General features: G+C 41.7%; 1 protein-coding gene across 1 annotated transcript in view; it reads left to right on the top strand.

The window, feature by feature from the left end:
* Positions 1–3,227: 3,227 nt before the first annotated feature.
* LOC147700684 (vitelline membrane outer layer protein 1-like) overlaps positions 3,228–19,346 on the top strand; it is a 199,941-nt gene continuing 183,822 nt past the window's right edge. Inside the window, exons 1-2 of the mRNA XM_086929180.1 lie at positions 3,228–3,392; positions 7,304–7,368. Coding sequence (XP_086785306.1) covers positions 3,228–3,392; positions 7,304–7,368 — 230 coding nt within the window. The remainder of the gene's footprint in view (positions 3,393–7,303; positions 7,369–19,346) is intronic.

A 19,346-nucleotide genomic window follows, 5' to 3' on the forward strand; every position in this document is an offset into this window, starting at 1 on the left:
TGTGGGGAACTCCACGGACTGACAGCCTTCAATGATGTGTGGTCGGATCACTTTTTCGTTGTCAAACTTGTCAGATTCGCAGTATGTGACCAATTTGCGCAGTCGTGTTGCAAAGTCATCAAGGGAATCCTCTGCTTTTTGGCACATGATGATGAAGGTGCATCTTTCAAAATCAATGTTTCTTTGCAGGTCAAACTTGTCAGTGAGGCACTTGGTCAGTGCCTTGTATGTTGTTGTTTGATCCTGAGGGAATGGTACTAGCAAGGCTTCGACTTCATCCCCTACGAGGTTTAAAAATAGACCCATGTGCTTGGCTTATACGACGTCTGTGGCACGCATGTATCTTTCGAACTTGCGAATCCACAATTTCCATCTGATACCTATTTGTTGTTCAGATAAATTGAACAGAAGGGGCCTGTGGAATACTGCTTGCGTGCCGTTCTTGTCATTTATGTGTTCAACCATTGTTTGGCAAATCTTGTGATAGCGTACTTCTTTTTCTTGGTGCCACTGTGACGATGCATACTTCTTATCTATTTGTCGCTTTTGTTTTGCTTTTCTTCTTTTCTTGTGTTCTATATACTTTTATTTCTGCTTTTTTTTTCTCTGTTGTATATTTACTTTTTATTTACTTTATTTCTTTTAATTCCCTTTATTTGAGGCTTTTCTTCATTTTCTTAATTTTGTCTGACATAAAAATGGCCGCCGGGCCCCCCGTGCTGCTTATTGGCTTGATTTGAATAACCATAAGATGGTCGCACAAGTCTTGCATGATTGCGGGGCTTCCGGTGTTTTCACCTGACCCTAAAATGGCTGCCGGACCTTTAGGGATTCTGATTTGCTGCTCCCACCTGGCCCCAAGATGTTCGCTGTCCTTGCGCGATATTTTGTTTAATTTGCACCGCACTGTCTTTAATGCAGCAGGTGTCACTTCTTCAGCAGATACTGGGTGCACCTCTTCAGCTTGCGCTCGCGACGCTGCACACACAGATGGGTGCACCACTCAATGCAGGTCAGGGACTCTTACCGCTCTTCCACTGCGGCCGAGGTCATTTCCTGTGTCGTTCCTTCCTTCTTCCGCACTCGGACCAGGGTGGGCTCCTGGCTCCGCTTCGTCGTTCCAACGGATAGCGAGTGTCTTGCGGCGATTCTTCTTCTTTCTTTCGCCGACGGACCAGGGCGGGCTCCTGACTCCATTTCTCGATCACAAGGGACCAGGGCACAAGCGTCATCCTCTAAAACCCTCCTTTATAGCCAGTTGTTGTGTTCTTCTTGGCATGAACACACAGGAGTCAGGTAGGAGTATTTATGATTATTTTATTTGTATACTTGTTAGCGCTGCTTCTTGCTCCACATGTGCTCTCATCTCCTTTCCCTCATAGTCTCAGTTCCTACCCACTTCCATGACTGGAAGTAGTGTCCGGTTCTCGTTCCACCCCACCAGTCAGGTACAGGGTTCTAGTGCCCTTTTTCCCAGGTCATGACACCCAGGATCCACAACGGTTCACTAGCCGCACTCCTCCGGTTCCACCCACTTGGACCAGACAGCATCAGTTTCAGCAGCAGGGGGAGAGGGGTAGTATGAACCAGAGTGAGCCAGATCATAGGAGAAAGGTCTCTCACCAAGGCCTCAATTCCATCCTACAGCACTGCCTCGCAGCCCAAGCTGCGTTGGGAGCGGTTGTTGTTGATGCCCTCCATTGCGGGAGAGCCCACTGGAGCACAAGCAAATGCGGGATGACCCGTGCCTGAAACCTCACTGCTGAAGTTTAACCAACGACTTAAGCTGTGGGGAGGCAGACACAGACTGGTGCAAGCTTAAACTTGGCCGGCACACAAATCTGGAGAATTGCATCTCGTGACTTCGGGTTTTGTCACTTACTGCTTCCAGGATCATTTCAGAAGGAACAGCAATGCGCTTTATAAATGTTGCTATATTATTGAATGTCATTATTTTATTGTATTTAATAGCATGTTTTAGTACAATACATTTCAAAGTCTGATGTTAGGTGTTTACATATAATGATTTTAAATTATGGACTATGAATAAAACTATTATTCCTCATTTTTTATACTTACTGTGAGAAGAAAGCCAAGACTTTTAGTTTCAGCAAGACTAATTCAGCGTTGTAGCCTTTATTGACAAGAAACTGAGTAAGTATCATTTAGCAGGATAATAGTAATCTATTTCCAGTGCTTAGAATTATAGGTGTATTGCTTAGGAGCAACGTCTTACTAAGTTATGCAAAATATTTACTTGCTGAAAGTCTTTTAGATCGAGACAACACATAAGTGCATCAATGAGACTTCAAAAACACCAAGAGCATTCAAAGCATCATTGAACTGACATATTACTCAAAACAACTCTACACATGACATATTTCTAAATGAAGGTGCACTAACCTCCAGCAACCATGTGCAAGACAAAGCAAAGAGTAAGGGGAAGTAAGGATATATAAGCAATAGGCAAGTGTCTTGAAATTATACATACTGGACTTCTATTCTAACATGTACTCCTGACCTAAATGTTCTTGACCTTTGACATTAGTGTGCTGTTGGAAACTCTTGTTTGAAATGTATAAACGTCCTCGTTAACCACTGACTCAAAACTGTAAAATCCTCCAAAGAGTTTAGGATGGAGTACATAGGAATGAATTTATGGGTCAACGAACCCTCTCTTACCTTCACATCCCACTTGTTAGGGAATGGACTAAAGTAGAACAGTTATTACAGTGTCATGATGTCTTGATAAATAGAGTGGCAGACGTTTTGTACATTCTAATTGCTAGCTTTGGAACATACTTCCCGGGGAACTGAGAAGCCAGCCAAAACTGAAGATTTTTAGGAAATAGCTTGACACATTGCTATTCCCACTACCAATGTAGCTGTGGTAACTCTTTAAATGCAGAATTCCCTTTATAGTGCAGAAGCTGGTGCCAAGATGCCTTCAAACATGTATCATGCTCTTTAAAAATACATATCAAATATCAAACTGATTGCTCTTCTTTGGGATACAAAGAAAACAATGACCACATGAGGACAAGGAGGAGGCATAAGGGTGTGTTGGTGGTATCTTGGACAGCTCACTCATCACCATGCCAGTGTGTATTCTACTAAGGATCAATTTACTATGTATTGGATTCAAGATTGAAAAGTATTAAAGATATATTTTCGTCTCATGTGTTAATAACTTTGCCTTTTTCTACAGAAATTTGTAGGCATCCACAATGCTGCAAGTGATTAACTTGATTCCATTTCTCATCATATACGGCTGTACAGAGGGCAGAATACACTCTAGTATTATATCAGTTACAAATGGTGGAAACAATGGACTCTGGGGACCTGTGGAATTTTGCAGAGCTGGTTTATATGTCTATGCATTTTCAATAAAGGTACTGCATTGCACTCCTGACTGGGCACTATGAATTGCTGTATGTTCTAGATGTGTGTGTCAACTAAGCTGCATACAATAATTTGACTGCTACATTAAGGATTGAAGTGGACAGTGCAGGCTGACACATTTTTCATTTTGTAAAAACCTTTGCAAACAAATATTTATAAAACGTATGCATACAATGGAAACTTGCAGGTGAAGAATAGAAAAATAAAAACAATAATGACCGCCACACCCTCGGAGAAAACTCCCAGGCACCACTTTGGTAGTTTCTTTTTGAAAAACAAACACAAGTCACACGATTTGGAGTATGTCCATCAAAATCAATTGCAGTGTACACCAATCATTTAGTACATTGCGAGGAACCATAGTAACAGTGGTTCTTTTCAATCTATATCGATGACCCCAGAGCCAATGACCATCTCTAATTTTGGCAGACTGAATACCCTCAGGGTGGCAGAGGTAATGTTCTTCACCATCCTGACGGACACTGGTCCGTCCACTTTGCAAGTTGCATTCCAAGATAATTCTGCTGTTTTCCACAGAAGGCTGCATTGAGCCTGCATTTCTTTGCTATCAGATTCACGTTACCAATTGCATGTATGTATTGATATATGTCTGTATGTATGAATGCATGTAAGTATGTATATAGTACTTCTATTGCAGAAACCTAGCCGAAAGGCATCAGAGTCAAATACCAGCATAAGATCAATGAGTGATAGGAGAGCACACTGGGTTGTGGATGATAAAGGCATTGTGATATGGTGTGTTTTAAAGAGGTGAATCTCCAACCCTTTCTTAATTAGGAGCAGCATTGACGTGGTCCTGATAGATATGGGGATGTTGTTCCAGATGGTGAGAGCATGGATTGAACAGGTCTTCTGCCTTGATTTTACTTTTTGGTACTTCTTAGGTGTAGTCTGGTTGGGTTCTGGCTGCAGATATATTTACAACCATCAGAGATGGTACATTTGTCTGTAAAAAAGCACTGCACATTCTAGAGGATAACTTTGGACATTTTGCCAGCACTACGCCATGAGTTTAAACTGTTTATCATATATCTGTAGGGAGATGCAAAAGATCATTAACAAATCTGTACCACTAATAGCACACAAGGCAAACCAGAAATGTTACCACTCTCCAACTCAACCTGCAATGCAGATATCACTTGGGCTGAGAATACACTACAGTGTGCTCTCACCGCACAGGTGACCCTATTAAATATAGACCCCAGTGTTGTCTGGCAGAAGCATGAATTAGGCACAGGTGCAGATTACTTTTTGCTGACTCCACAGGTTCAGATGTGCAATCAGTTTACGTATTCTTGCGCACTATATGGATATGGGCAGTACCTAGGTCCTCATGCTCGAGCATTTTGCATGTGTTACAGTCTTTCTGGTTCCATGAAGAACTGATGATCTTTATATTTATTGAAAATCCAATTCAAAGTTAGATTTTTGGTAAATATATAGAAAAAATAACCTTTAAAAAGGTATACTTTCCCCGCCCGATATCCTTGTGTGCTAATTAGCATGGGCCTACCTATGACTGGCCTTTCAAAGCTGTTTTAACTAGATGTGATACACTTCCCTTAGGCTTAGATAATGACTTAGACCTGTCAAGATCGCTCCGGATGAGGAATATGACTCAGTCTACAGGGCAGTTTAAGAGTATCCATGAAGTTCACTAACTGCAAAGAGACCAAGGGAGACCTGTACTTTTATAGATTATTAAGAAGGGAATCTTGGAGAAGAGGAGTCCTTTGATTTCAAAAACACTTTAGCCTGCTGGCTACACTTTTAGTGGAGGACAGAGGTGGCCAAAGAACCAGTTTGGAGAATCTGAGTGGCAAGTAACTACTTATTACCTTAAATACATGCATATTATTATTATTATTATTATTATTATTTATTTTTATAAAGCGCATAGTCACCCGGAGGTATCCCAGCGCTAAAAGAACCCTAATTCAGCAGAGCTGAGGACCGGGAGCTGAGAGCAAAAGAGAGGGAGGGTGAGAGATCAAAACAGGAGGGGGCACGGAGGCTAGGGAAAAAGATGTGTTTTCAGCAGCTTCCTGAAGCGCAGATATTGTGGTTCAAGACGTAAGTCATGAGGGAGTAAATTCCAAAGACGGGCATAGGTGTACACATAAGCTCTGTCCAGGTAAAATGGGGGTTCTCTACCTTGGATTTTATAGAGAATGGTCGACTGTGGAATAGGTTTCAGTTAGGAAAAAAGGATGTGCTACATAAGTGGACAGGTTTGTCCTTGGGACTGTTTTACCCCTTGTTCAGGGAGTGTTAAGGAGTCACCTCCACCCAGTAGCTAACCAATTGAACAAAGATACCACCCCAGCACTTCAAAATACCTTCTGGACCTATAAAAGACTATAAAGGGACTGAAGAGTCCTGAAGGGCTGGACCTGATTCTACTTTTCCCTGGAAATTGGATTCCCAGAAGTAGTTGGCTGACCTCCTATGTTGCTAAAGGGACATAAGAGATGCAAGATGCCTTTACCAGGAGTGACTATTTGAGCAATTACATCTGGAACTATTCTGGTTCCTAATGGTTTCTCCAACTGGATGTTTTCCTGTTCCCTAAGTGCTGTCCCTGACATTCAGGGAGCATTAGAAGAGACTAAGAGCAATAGTATCAGAAAGTGCCAAAGTTGTGGATTTGAACATTTTTGGACTCTTTGGCCTCTGGAGCTGAAACACGACCTCACACCATAGGTGTCTGAATTTGGAAGAACATTGTTGGAAGCAGCTTCAGGCTTGCAACACAGGACAATTTTGAGTTCTGAAGAATAGATTAAGTATGGAGTCAGAAATTGTGACAGGGATAAGGCACAAAAAGGAACCTGCCTAACAATAGGACTTCCACACCTGTAAAAATTTACTTTTCCTGCTCAGAGCTTTTCTTGTCAAAACCAACAGCTTCAGTTGGACCTCATTCAGAGGCTCTCTGGATTTGAAGGGAGTTTCTCAGATATACCCTTCAACCTTGCCCCTCTGCAGTTTTCAACTTCCAAAAAAATCTAAAGGGGTAAACACTTTGACTTGGACAATCAGTTTGATGTAAATGACCTCTGCTCCATCGAGGTTGGCCTGAAATTGTGCCAAGATCGTGGAACGGAGATTTCTGAATATACTTAACATATTCTTTATGCTTTTTGTCTTAAAATTTGAAAACATTTGTAGTTGGGTTTCCTATACTGGATTTTATGACATTTTTCTTTTTTTTTAGAAATTCCTTGTGGGATATTCATTGAGTTGTGCTTTGACATTGCACTGTTTCAGTGCTGCTAAATACTTTACAAATTTTTCTAAATTAAACTTGTCTATTCTATGCCAGATTTAGATGGGGCTGAACTGAACTTTTTGAAGCAGTGAAACTGTTTGATCTGACAAGTAGAACACACATCCTTTCAAACTAATAATTTATTTTATATATAATAAAATATGAATTGGGAATGTCCTTAAGTCTATTTGTATTTTGTATTTTGTAATACAAATATAATCCAAACAATATGTGGACTAAAGTGGAAACGTTAGACTATTACGACTACAAAATGAGGGTTAAACATCTTAGAAAGCTTACCTACACTGATGTTACAATTACAAAGCTTAATAGATCTAAAATCCCACTGCATAAGAAAATGCCCAAAAATATTGGTTACACTAAATGTTTATAGATATATTGAGGTAAGACAAATCTGACATCCTTTAGAAAGCAGACGTGCTATTTTTCATGGAGAACAGATTAGGCATGCATTTAACAATTTAAAGTTAATAGATAATGAGGTACAACTGCAGCAAAGATCTTGATTTGAGGGTAATTTCAAATATTGAATAGAAAAAGGTATTTGTTTTTCTAAAAGCTGCCTGACATAAATCATTTGTCCTTTAGCACTTGGCATATGAAACTAACACCAGAGAGTTGGGCAACATCATGAAGCCTGGTGTTGAAAAACAGTAAGAAAAAACAAAGAAAGTATCTGACATGCAAGGCTTGGCTAATGTCACGTAATTTTGCAGTAGCAAAGGCAGAGGAATAGAGTGATAATGATGACTTACAGACCAAAGCCAGTGCGTTACATCTTGTACAGATTGAAATATGTTCTCATCATTTAAATTTAGCAAAATCTAGAAATACTAATGAGGGACTAACAGGAGCAGATCCTTCTCCTACCTTGGGCCAATACCTGGAACAAACTCCCCCTCAGCATCAGACAAAGCCCTACACTACAAACCTTCAGAAAAGACCTCAAGACATGGGTCTTTAGATGACATTTGTGCTGCTCGGCAACCCCTGCAGTGCCTTGAGACCCTCATGTATGAGTAGTGTGCTCTATAAATCCCTGATTGATTGATTGAGGGATAAAGGTTGAGGGGGAGGAAGCATGCATGTAGAATAGCATTCAGATTTGAAATAGATGTTCATGAAACTGTCCCCATGAGAAAAAGAAATTCAAACCTGCTGGCATCATACAAAGTACTACCCATATTGCAGCTCACATAATTTAATAAAATGTCCAAAGAAGTATCAACAGTGTAGCTAAAATAATGTTGGTCAATCAGTGATCAAAATTACAACTACAAAATATATCCGGCTGAATGCCTGAATATTGAGAACAAGGTTTAACCATCTTGGCCAAAATATCGACTACCAGTATAAGGTGAAGTTTAGGGGCCACCCTGGTGCGACGCAACGGGCGCAAGAGTGACGTAACTCCTAAGTTGCGTTGCTTAAACCAAAGAGAAGATTTAAGTTTGTTGCTGGTTCTAACAAGCCAAAATATGCTTTTCCCTGACATTTCCACATTTGAAAAAGCTATTTGTCTGAACATAGTATTTAATGGTGCTACCAAATCTTTTCAGACGTCTCCAATATCCTAAAAGCAGCTGTGAACACTTATGTTGTCTGAGTGGCAGGTGATTGTAAATGACGTTGTTGTCTTTCTATGACTTCTTCATATTGTTTTGTCTATAGAAAGGTTCTACTTTTTCTGTTCAATTTAATTCTGCTAATTTTGTCTGGCCTATAGTCAGAGCTATCGCACCACCCTAAAGTTATCTGAAAAATTACTACATAAAAATGCACTTACAATTGCATGCATATATTTTGTAAATGTACCCCTGATGGTTGTGAGATTCTGTGCACTTACATGGGCCTGGGATTTGTAGTGTTTTCCTTAACAGTTCATGGAGGAAAAGTTATGTTAGATTCCATAGGTGTGATCTGTTTACTGTGAAACCTTATGACAGAGCAGTTTATTTACGTAGGGCCTCAATGCAAGGCCAGGCAGTCAGACCTCCGAAAGTCATTGTAGCTGTCAGGAGACCACTCAATAAGAACGCTGCAGTCTGACTGCCGAATTTCAATAAGACTGCTAGTATGGTGGTCAGAACTTGGCGGGACCACAGCAGGAGCATGCCGAAACCAAAGGAAAGTGCTGCAGCAGATGCCGCAGCCGTGCAGTGTCTTCAGCTTATCACGGCACTGCGTGCATACACTATGTTGTGTATGGCACACAGTGGAAATGTGGAGGGGCACATTTTACCCCTGGCTCCGATGCCCAGCGGCCCTGTTTGGAGCCCCTCGATATCTTCTGATAATCTTCACATGGCAGAATCCCCAACATGTTAAGTTTGAGGGAAAAGGGATATAGAAGTCCAAATGGCGGTGCCAGCCTGGCACCCCTTCCATTCAGAAACACACTTCTGGCCACTGCACAGTCAGGATTTATGATCTTGACAGAGGTGGTGGTGTTGCGTTCGAAAGCTGTTGGTCAAAACACCAGTATCGTAATACGCTGGTCAGACTGAAAGGGCTGTTGGTGGTTGGAATGCCAACAACGGGCTGTCGGCGGTCCAACCGATGACATCATAATTAATCAGGCCCTTATTGTGTTATCGTAAAATGTAAATGCTAAAGTCAAACAGCTTTTAAGGGTGGAAGCCTATTACACTGTGCTCAAGCATGTAGCTTGGCATTTTGTTAAATGGAATCTTGCAGATTACTGTAGTATGCAATCAATCGATCACAAGAATTTGTATAGCGCGCTACTCACCTGCGAGGGTCTCAAGGAACTGAGGGGCGGGGGGTAGCTGTTGCTCGAACAGCCAGGTCTTGAGTTGTTTCCTGAAGGAGAGGTGATCCCAGGTCAGCCGTAGGTCAGTGGGGATCTTCCTCCGATGGTGGATTTCCGGATTCGTGGGACGGAGGTGAGGGAGAGGCTGGCGGATCGAAGGCGGCTGTTGAGGTACTTCGGGCCCGTGTTGTGGAGATCCTTGTGTTCATGGGTGAGGAGTCTGAACGTGATCCTCTTGTTGACGGAGAGCCAGTGCAGGTCTTTCAGGTGGGCAGAGATGTGGCTGCGACAAGGGATGTCCAGGATAAGTCTTGCTGAGGCGTTTGAATGCGCTGTAGTCTTTTCTAGAGTTTGGCTGTGGTTCCAGCGTAGAGGGTGTTCCCATAATCCAGACGGCTGATGACGAGGGCCTGGGTGACCGTCTTCCTGGTTTCGGTGGGGATTCATCGGAAGATCTTTCGGAGCATGCACAGGGTGTTAAAGCAGGATGATGAGACTGCATTCACTTGCTTGGTCATCGTGAGGGAGGAGTCCAGGATGAAGCCCAAGTTGTGTGCGTGGTCCATTGGTTTGGGTGCGTTGCCCAGGGCAGGGGGCCACCAGGAGTCATCCCAGGCGGAGGGAGATGGTCCGAGAATAGGACTTTCGTCTTGTCTGAGTTCAGTTTTAGGCGGCTGATCTTCATCCATTCTGCGACGTCTCTCATTCCTTCCTGGAGGTTAGCTTTGGTGGTTTTGGGGTCGTTGGTGAGGGAGAGGAACAGCTCGGTGTCCTCGGCGTAGGAGATGATGTTTCTGGTTGTGTCGGCGGGTGATGGCAGTGAGAGGGCTCATGTAGATGTTGAAGAGGGTTGCGCTGAGTGAGGATCCTTGCGGGATGCCGCAGACGACTTCGGTGGCCGCGGAGCGGAACGGGGGAGGCGGACTCTCTGGGTTCTTCCAGCGAGGAATGAGATGATCCACTCCAGAGCCGCTCCTTGGATTCCAGTATTGCTGAGGCGCTGTATCAGGGTGCGGTGGCAGACGGTGTCGAAGGCAAGAGTTTTAGTGCTGGTGACCCACCTGAACAACGGAGGGGGATAGACGATATGCACTATGGTAATCTTTATTTGGCTCTAATGTATGGATTTTGTATTGTTTTGACAACTTTTAGTTTGTACATATCTTTTATTATATTACAGTATTCCTGAGGAATGCCTTGTGGGACAGCTTTTGAATCAGCACAGTAGGTCTGAGATGCATATGCTGACAAGACAATGAAAAAAGGTTAAAGGCTTGATTGTTTGTGATGAAATGTTACAGTAAATGCAATAGGCCGGTTATGTTGACTGTGAAAAGCATAAGTTAAGGTGAATGGGCTTTTAGGTGCGGACTGTTATTACACTATATTAAACCCTACAGATTGGTATTGTGTTGCCTGGAATCTCACAGATTACCGTAATAGGAAAGCATTTTGGTGCTGGTTAACCTCAGTGAAAACCATTGGCATATATCCTTGTTTTGCCCATTGGTGATAGATAGCATTTTGCTCTGCAAAGATTAATGGTGCATACTTTGTTATTTTATGACCGCATGCCTGAACCTTATACTCAACTACAGACCTGATTGTTTCACAAGGAAACATATTTCTGGTGCCATAGGTCTCATATGTTTATTATGCAAAGTTATAATAAACACAATAGGCTTGACATATTGACTGTAAAGCAAATGTTGGCATCAACAGGCATTTCAGGGTGGATTGTTACTACTCTGTATTAAAGTCTACAGATAGGTATTTTGTTACACAAAATGTCAAATTAACTTTGCAGAGAATTATTTAGATGTTAGTTACTGCCTCCGACAAACCGAGGGGGAGATTTGCTGTGTAATAATTCTTGATAGAGTCTCTTCTGAGATGTCTGCCAGGATCTTGTCATAAAAAACATCATAAAAGAATAATTGCATCCATATTACCTACTGGCGATAGCCAGTAGGTATATATAGTTAGGATTTTTTCTCTATGGAACTTTTGAAAATTCTATGTCTAATAACGTTGGCGTTTGTGGACGGAATCGGCTGAAATTTTCAGGAAAATGGCACATTCTGGTTCTGAGCAGCCCCTGAGGGGGGGTTCCGTCAAGGGGGGACCGAGAAAAAAGGGGGGTCCCAAAACGCGTTTTTCCCATTCATTTTTCCATAGGGCGTTTGGCCTCACTTTTAGCTCGAACGGCTGAATGGCTTTGCACGAAACTTGGCAAAATTGTAGGGACTGTTAGCCCGATGTGCCTTTGCTGGGTCTCAATATATGTGCTCCAGTGGATTTTGAGAAATTAACGTTTGAAAAAACAGATATATCCGTGACAGCGTACCGGATAGCGTACCAGTTCGCGTACTTTTCGCGTAACGGAGCTCTGCGAAGCGAAGCTGATTGGCTCTCCGGTGTCTGTCAACATTCTAAACAGTCTGGAGCGGCCGCCATCTTGTCTCTCGGTAGGATCGAGAGACAAGAGGAGGCCAAAACGAAGGGGGAAATGAAGGAAATGGGGCAAGGTAGACCCCTTCTGACCCCCTAGGATTGATGAGGGGGATATTAAAGTGCCCCGCGGGGCCAAAAAAAAATTTAAAAAAATTTGCGATTTTTTGTCGTAGAGGCGCAAATCGGTACGTGAACCGGGCAGCTAACCGGCAGCGTAACGGGAGTCTGAGGAGAAGCTGATTGGCTGTCAACATTGCAAACAGTCTGGAGTGGCCTCCATCTTGTTTCTCGGTAGGATCGAGAGACAAGAGGTGGTGAAAAACGAAGGGGGAAATGGAGGAAAGGGGGCAAGGTAGACCCCTTCTGACCCCCTAGGATTGATGAGGGGGATATTAAAGTGACCCGCGGGGCAAAAAAAAAAAAAATGCGATTTTTCGCCGAAGAGGCGCGTCCCGGTACGCGAACCGGGCATCTAACTGGGCAGCTAACCGGCAGCGTAACGGGAGTCTGAGGAGAAGCTGATTGGCTGTCAACATTGTAAACAATCCGGAGCGGCCGCCATCTTGTCTATAGGTAGGATCGAGAGACAAGAGGTGGTGAAAAACGAAGGGGGAAATGAAGGAAAGGGGGCAAGGTAGACCCCTCCTGACCCCCTAGAATTGATGAGGGGGATATTAAAGTGCCCCGCGGGGCAAAAGAAAAAAAAATTGCGATTTTTCGTGGTAGAGGCGCTTCCCAGTACGCCAACCGGGCAGCTAACCGGCAGCGTAACGGGAGTCCGACATCTTGTGTTTTTGGAGCGTCCGGTTTGCGTACCGTGTAGCGTTCCGGTAAGCGTAACAAGGGGAAAACCAAGAGAAACAGTAAAATAAAATTTAAAGGAATAGATTTCCACCAAACTTGGCAAAATTGTAGGGACTGTTTGCTTGATGTGCCTTTGCAAGGCCTCAAGATATGTGCACGTGTGGATTTTGTCTAATTAAGGTTAAAAAAAATATATATATATCTGTAAGCGTGCTCTTGCGCGCTTACGTTACGGGTTTTGTTTGCGCTGCAGAGACGATACGTCACGTTTATGCAACGTGTAATGAGGCGTCTCACGTGGCTACGTGATACGTCACGTAATAAAGAATATATTTTACAGCTATAGATATTAGCTTTTAAAAAAACAATGAAATTCACTGAAAAAACCATAGGTTATAGACCATATATAGTTAGGAATTTGCATTTACAAAACCTTGAAAATTCACTGAAAAAACCATTGGTTACAGACCATATATAGTTAGGGATTAGCATTTACAAAACCTTAATTTACTCGCACAAAACCATAGAAATTCGCATATATAGTTAGTTGCAATAACTATATATCGCGCACCCGCAGTCCACTGCTGATGATGTCACATATTACATCATTCATGACATGGTCAGTGACATCACTGATGACATCACTGATGACATCTCAAATGACATCACTGATGACATCTCAAATGACATCACTGATGACATCACTGATGACATCTCAAATGACATCACTGATGACGTCACTGATGACATCTCAAATGATATCACTGATGACATCACTGATGACATCTCATTTGACATTACTGATCACATCACTGATGATATCATGTATGTGATAATACAATGAACATCTTCAGACTCTAATATAACCTTAGATACATTCAGTATAAACAGACACTCACAGACTGTCACTTATCCATGGAGTTACTCACACACCTAGTCAGTCATGCAAAGAATCAATCACACCTCCATTTTCTCAACTATACAGTTATACACACCTTACTTATTCAAACATATACTAACACATATTTACTCTCTTATACAATCCCTGATACATGTTCACAATGATCCTTACAGACACTCACACATTCACTGGCTCTTATGCACAGTTATTTATATATGTCAACTCTCACATGTACTGTGTTTTACATATCCATTCACTCACCAATACACTCATGCAGACAGTCAACCGCCCATACAGCTGTTTCCACATGCACTTTTTAACCCATACATATAGTGAATCAACTACTCACACATCTATGCACAGAGTCACACACCTCCCAGCCACCCACACACACACTCAGTCTCCCATACAAATACTTGGGCAACCAATCAAAAACCCATATAGTTACTCATATAGCTACTGATCAACACATGCAGCAGTTTACAGAAGAACAGACATAATGATGCACAAATTAAGACAGTTTAGTCACTAACCCATGCACTCAGTGAGACACATTAAATCACTCAATCATACAGTCAGTCATGCACCTACTAAATCCTTCATCCAGACACTTATACATCCACTCATTCTTCAATATGTAAGACATATTTTAACTTTACAGAAACATACAGTCACTGGATGTTGTGATCAGTGATGTCATCAGTGATGTCATTTGAGATGTCATCAGTGATGTCACTGACCATGTCATGAATGATGTAATATGTGACATCATCAGCAGTGGATTGCGGGTGTGCGATATATAGTTATTGCAACTAACTATATATGCGAATTTCTATGGTTTTGTGCGAGTAAATTAAGGTTTTGCAAATGCTAATCCCTAACTATATATGGTCTAGAACCAATGGTTTTTTCAGTGAATATAAATATGTATCCATATAGAAACATAGGGGGCCTCTGTGTCCACTCTGTCATAGATACGCCTGAGTGCCATTTAGACTCTGCTTCCATGACAGCAATGGGTAATGGTTCAGTTTCCATCAGTCATAGGCTCTTTTGATGTGTAAATGATGGCATTCTCTGATCATGTGTGAACACCCACCTGAAAATAAGTGTGCATCAGTATCTGAGCTGGTTGGCCATTGATTTAGTTTTGCATTTTCTCCTTTCATAGTTCCTCACTCATTTGTATGTTTCACCTCTTTTTATTTTAATGTTCCTTAAGTGGATACTACTGCTCTCCAGGAAGTGCTTATCAGTTGCTTGCTTGCTGTATGTTTCACCTGCAGTGCTCCACATTTCACGTGGCTCCTTCCATTAAAAAAGGAGACCAATATAGAATACTGTTGTACAGAGCTTATCATTGTTTTGCCTTTCAAAGATGGCAAACATGTTGGTTCTGAATGTGACAGCCATGCTTAAAGTTTAAAACAGTGATGATAGTCTATCAATAATACCTTTGCAAGGTAGACACTTGCAGCTACGTTTAGGTTTGTTATTAAAAACATATGCTCGCTATGTTTAGAAACCGCATGTTTCCTTTTTTTCTACTTATATATTTTAATGAATCTTATGCGTTGTTGAGTTTGTGTGCATTGTATTGCAGCCGTATCAGAGGGTGAATGGAAAGATTCATATGTTAGAGATAATGGATTATTTGGAAAAAGTTTTATTTTTTTCTTACTTTTTTGTTCATGACAGATAGACACGCCATTTCGTGGTGAAGATAATACTGCAATAAATGGAATCAGACTATTCTGCAATGGAGCCGGTCTCCCCATTCAATCTACTGTAGGAAGGCAAGTTCAGGGAATTAGCTGGAACAATGTTTCTCTCATTTGTGTGCTTTTTAGTCTCCAAAATATTTTGTATAACAAATGTCCCTCATGTGTTGTTTCTTTTTCTGAAATCATAAATATAAAATGTCATTCACAATCAGTCCTCTCATATGAAAATGGAATTTGACCTATAGAGTGGCACACAGTATTCAGTGGCTGTTCACTGTAGGAACATACATTTCTTTCATATTTAGCATGCCCCGATTATACACATGATGTCAATGAGAAACACTGCCTGGGCACAATTGTGTCCCTGGAGACATACTTTTTACAGTCATATCTGTGAACAAAATCAATCAATTAAAAGTTGAAAAGACCATCACAATGATATGCTTTCTCAAACAGAGAAATCACAGAGGCAGTAGGGATCCAGAACATAAAGGTAAAGATGCACATCTGGTGGCAGATAAGGAAGCAGACTAATTGAGGTGTCATACATTTCATATGACATCATACTGACACACATGCCTGGTGAGATGCATTAACAACATTAAGAGAAAGAGGATCTGTGTTGACAGGAAAATGAGATTATGGTAAAGGAACAACAATGGGTGAATAACTATGTTTCTAACCATTGACAGCAACTGAAGACGCAAACTCCTAGAGAACTAGAGGATGTGGTCTCTTTAGTATTCTCAAATAATTTATTAAAAATATAACCTCTTCACCTTTTCCTCAATCCTACCCTTTCTATCATGACGTTTGCTCACACTCTGAAAAAGGCACTCACTGCTTGGGGCTTTTCACATTTCTGTACACAGTTTGTTTCCACTCTTTGTTGTGAGTCCTTCTTTTTCATGGCTTGTTGGGCTCCTGCTAAACCTCTAGCCTAGGTTCAGTGCACATGTATCTTCTGGATGGGCTTGTTGTGAGCACTGTGGTTTTGTTTCTTCTGTCTAGCTTGCCTTTGCCTGGCTTCCTCCTGGGTTTGGGGGTGGTGTTGAGGTTGGTCTCCTTGATGACAATATATGCCTTAGTTGATCAACGATAATTCGTTTCAGCGCGTGCAATGTAATTGGTTTTATAAAATTATCTCCCTATTACCTAGCTGTCGCTAACACCAGTTAGCGACAGCTAGTAGGAGATAGCGACCATCTTGGGCCCCACTTTGCATGTCAGTGATATTTATCACTAATGACATGCAAAGTGGGCGTGCCAAGATGTTGGCGACTGAAAACAGTTGCTAACATCGCTATCTCATATAGCCAACTTATTCAATTCCAAGCGCGGTGTCATTCAGGGGTGCATCTTGGCACCCCTCTTATTTACCTTATATATCAATTTCTTGGATAAACATCTAGAGAGGGCCACCTTGGATGTTCCTCGTGTGGGAGACTATGCAGTCCCGGTCCTTCTTTATGCGGATGACGCTGTTCTATTAGCCCGCACTGGACCGGGGCTGCAGAGACTCTTGGACGCCTTTGGTGGATTTATGAGGTCCCTAGATCTACAGGTAAACAGTAAAAAGTCCCACGTTATGGTGACAGGCAAACGCCCGAAGGCCCAAAAAATAAAATGTTTTACCTGCAATGGGGGCAGTGATATCTAGGGTCCCGGTATTCCCATATTTAGGCGTTATTTTCAACAAAAAGGGCATTTGGGCCCCTCAACTAAACGCCAAGAGCTTAGCTGTCGCAAGAGCATATTCTGCCCTTCTGGCCTTCGCAAAACGTTTGGGCTCGAGGCCAATAGAAGTTCTCCTAACAGTATATACATTTAAATATTTGTCGATTGCATTGTATGGTGCCTCACTATGTTCCGTCGGGCAAAATACAGATTGTGGAGAATACGTTTTTAAGGTCACTATTAGTAGTTCTCCAATCCACTCCTGTATTTTCCCTCCATCCAGAATTAGGCCTGATGTACATTACGGATCTTTTACAGTTGGCCCCTTTGACTTGTTGGATCAAAATCTGGCTTAATAGTGAGCTCACATTGAATCATTCCATTTTAAAATACTGTATGGAGTTAGATAAATCTAACAAAATTTCTAGTTTGGCTAGTTTATGTTAGAAATACATTTTGCAAATTGGGTTGACCCGAACTGTACTCGTCGCCAAACCTGTTACAAAAGGGTGACTTAGAGACACATTTTTTCAGTCGGGTGGAGAAAGAACGAGAGATGACGGAACTGTTAAAACCAACTGTTAGAGCTAACTTTGTCCTGAAGACATCTCCACTTCTTGAACCATATCTTAAGATTGTGTCAATCTCTTTCCACCTTTTAATTCGATTTAGACTCAATATTGTTCATGTTTCCCTGGGTCATTTTCCAGTTTGGGTTAGACCCGAGTCACCAATCCCATGCAGCTGTGATCATTTTTCTAGCCAAACCCTTATGCATTTTATTATGTTTTGTGACCACTATGCCGACATTAGGAAACAGTTTTTGGTACCACTTCTTAGAGAAGCAGGGTTCACGCAAGTAAGGCCCGCATTAATGTACCTACAACTCCTAGGCAGCTTACAGGTGATCTATGGGGTCGCCTATTTCCTGGTGGCTGCTGTCCGAAAAGAAGCTAATAGACTAGCGGCATTAGAGAATATGGGGTGATTGTAATTCTCCTGTTATTGACTTTTTATCTTTTGTATTTTAACTTTTATGAATTTTATGCACATTGATGAAATTGGTTTTATTGTATTTTTAATACATAAATGTATTATTGTCACCACTTTTATGATTTTAATTAATTGAATAAAGTGTTATTTGACTTGAGACTTGAGACTTGATTTTATAACACACTAAGTATGAATTACTATCTATATGAAGTGGTGTTTGTATAAGTGTGTAGCTGTGTCAATGTAAGTATGATCAATTGTTTGCATGAGTAGGATGACTGCATACGTGAATAGGATGTATGCCTGTGAGTAATGTTGTAATAGGTGTATAAGTATATTTGATAGTGTTCTATTGATCTTAGACAGCATGTATGAGTAAATCTACAGGTAAGTGTTTTGATGTGTGTGTAGATCTAGGAATCAGGGAGCGTTTTTTTAGAAATGTGTGTGTCAATAGTTTTAAAAATGGTATTTTGTATTTTATACTGAGTGATTAAAGGTTATACTAGTGTTTGATAAGGTGTACCAGATTTTCACATGCATGATGTCATCAGTGAGGTCATTTGAGATGTCATCAGTGATGTCACTGACCATGTCATGAATGATGTAATATGTGACATCATCAGCAGTGGATTTCGGCGGCGCGAGTTAACGGAGGAATTTCAATGTTTTTTTTACAAGTGAAATGTCCAGCTAACTATAACACCCCTAAAACATATGGTTTTTCAGTGAATTTCCAAGGTTTGCTAAATGCTAATTCCTAACTATAACATGTCTGAAACATATGGTATTTTCAGTGAATTTCAAAGGTTTTTAAAATGATAATTCCTAACTATAACGGGACTGAAATAACCCTAGGCGTAGTGGGCGTAGTGGGGCTACACGAAGCTTTGTGGAGTGGGCATGAATCTACGCCCACCCACGTGCTTCGCATAGCCCCACTACGCGCCGCCCGCCTCCCTCCCGGCCTCTTTTACAGCCCTAATTTGGATTTTTAATAAGTTAAAAAGTAAAGAAAAGCACTTACCTTTTATGCGGCGTCCCGGGGCTCCATCTTCCTCTTTGCGCCGACTTCTTCAAAACCAAATGCGCATGCATGGGCGCCCGCGAATGCGCATTTCTCGCAAGAAATCCGCAACGTCGGCCGCCCGCGCATGCGCATTTGGTTGAATGAAGTTGGCGCAAAGAAGAAGGTGACGCCTCGGGACGCCGTATAAAAGGTAAGTGCTTTTCTTTACCTTTTAACCTATTAAAAAAGCAAATTAGGTGTTTTAGGGGGGGTGGGAGGGAGGCGGGCAGCGGGCA

The sequence above is a fragment of the Lissotriton vulgaris genome, chromosome 7 (genome assembly GCF_964263255.1).
Source record: "Lissotriton vulgaris chromosome 7, aLisVul1.2, whole genome shotgun sequence".
Lineage (NCBI taxonomy): Eukaryota > Metazoa > Chordata > Amphibia > Caudata > Salamandridae > Lissotriton > Lissotriton vulgaris.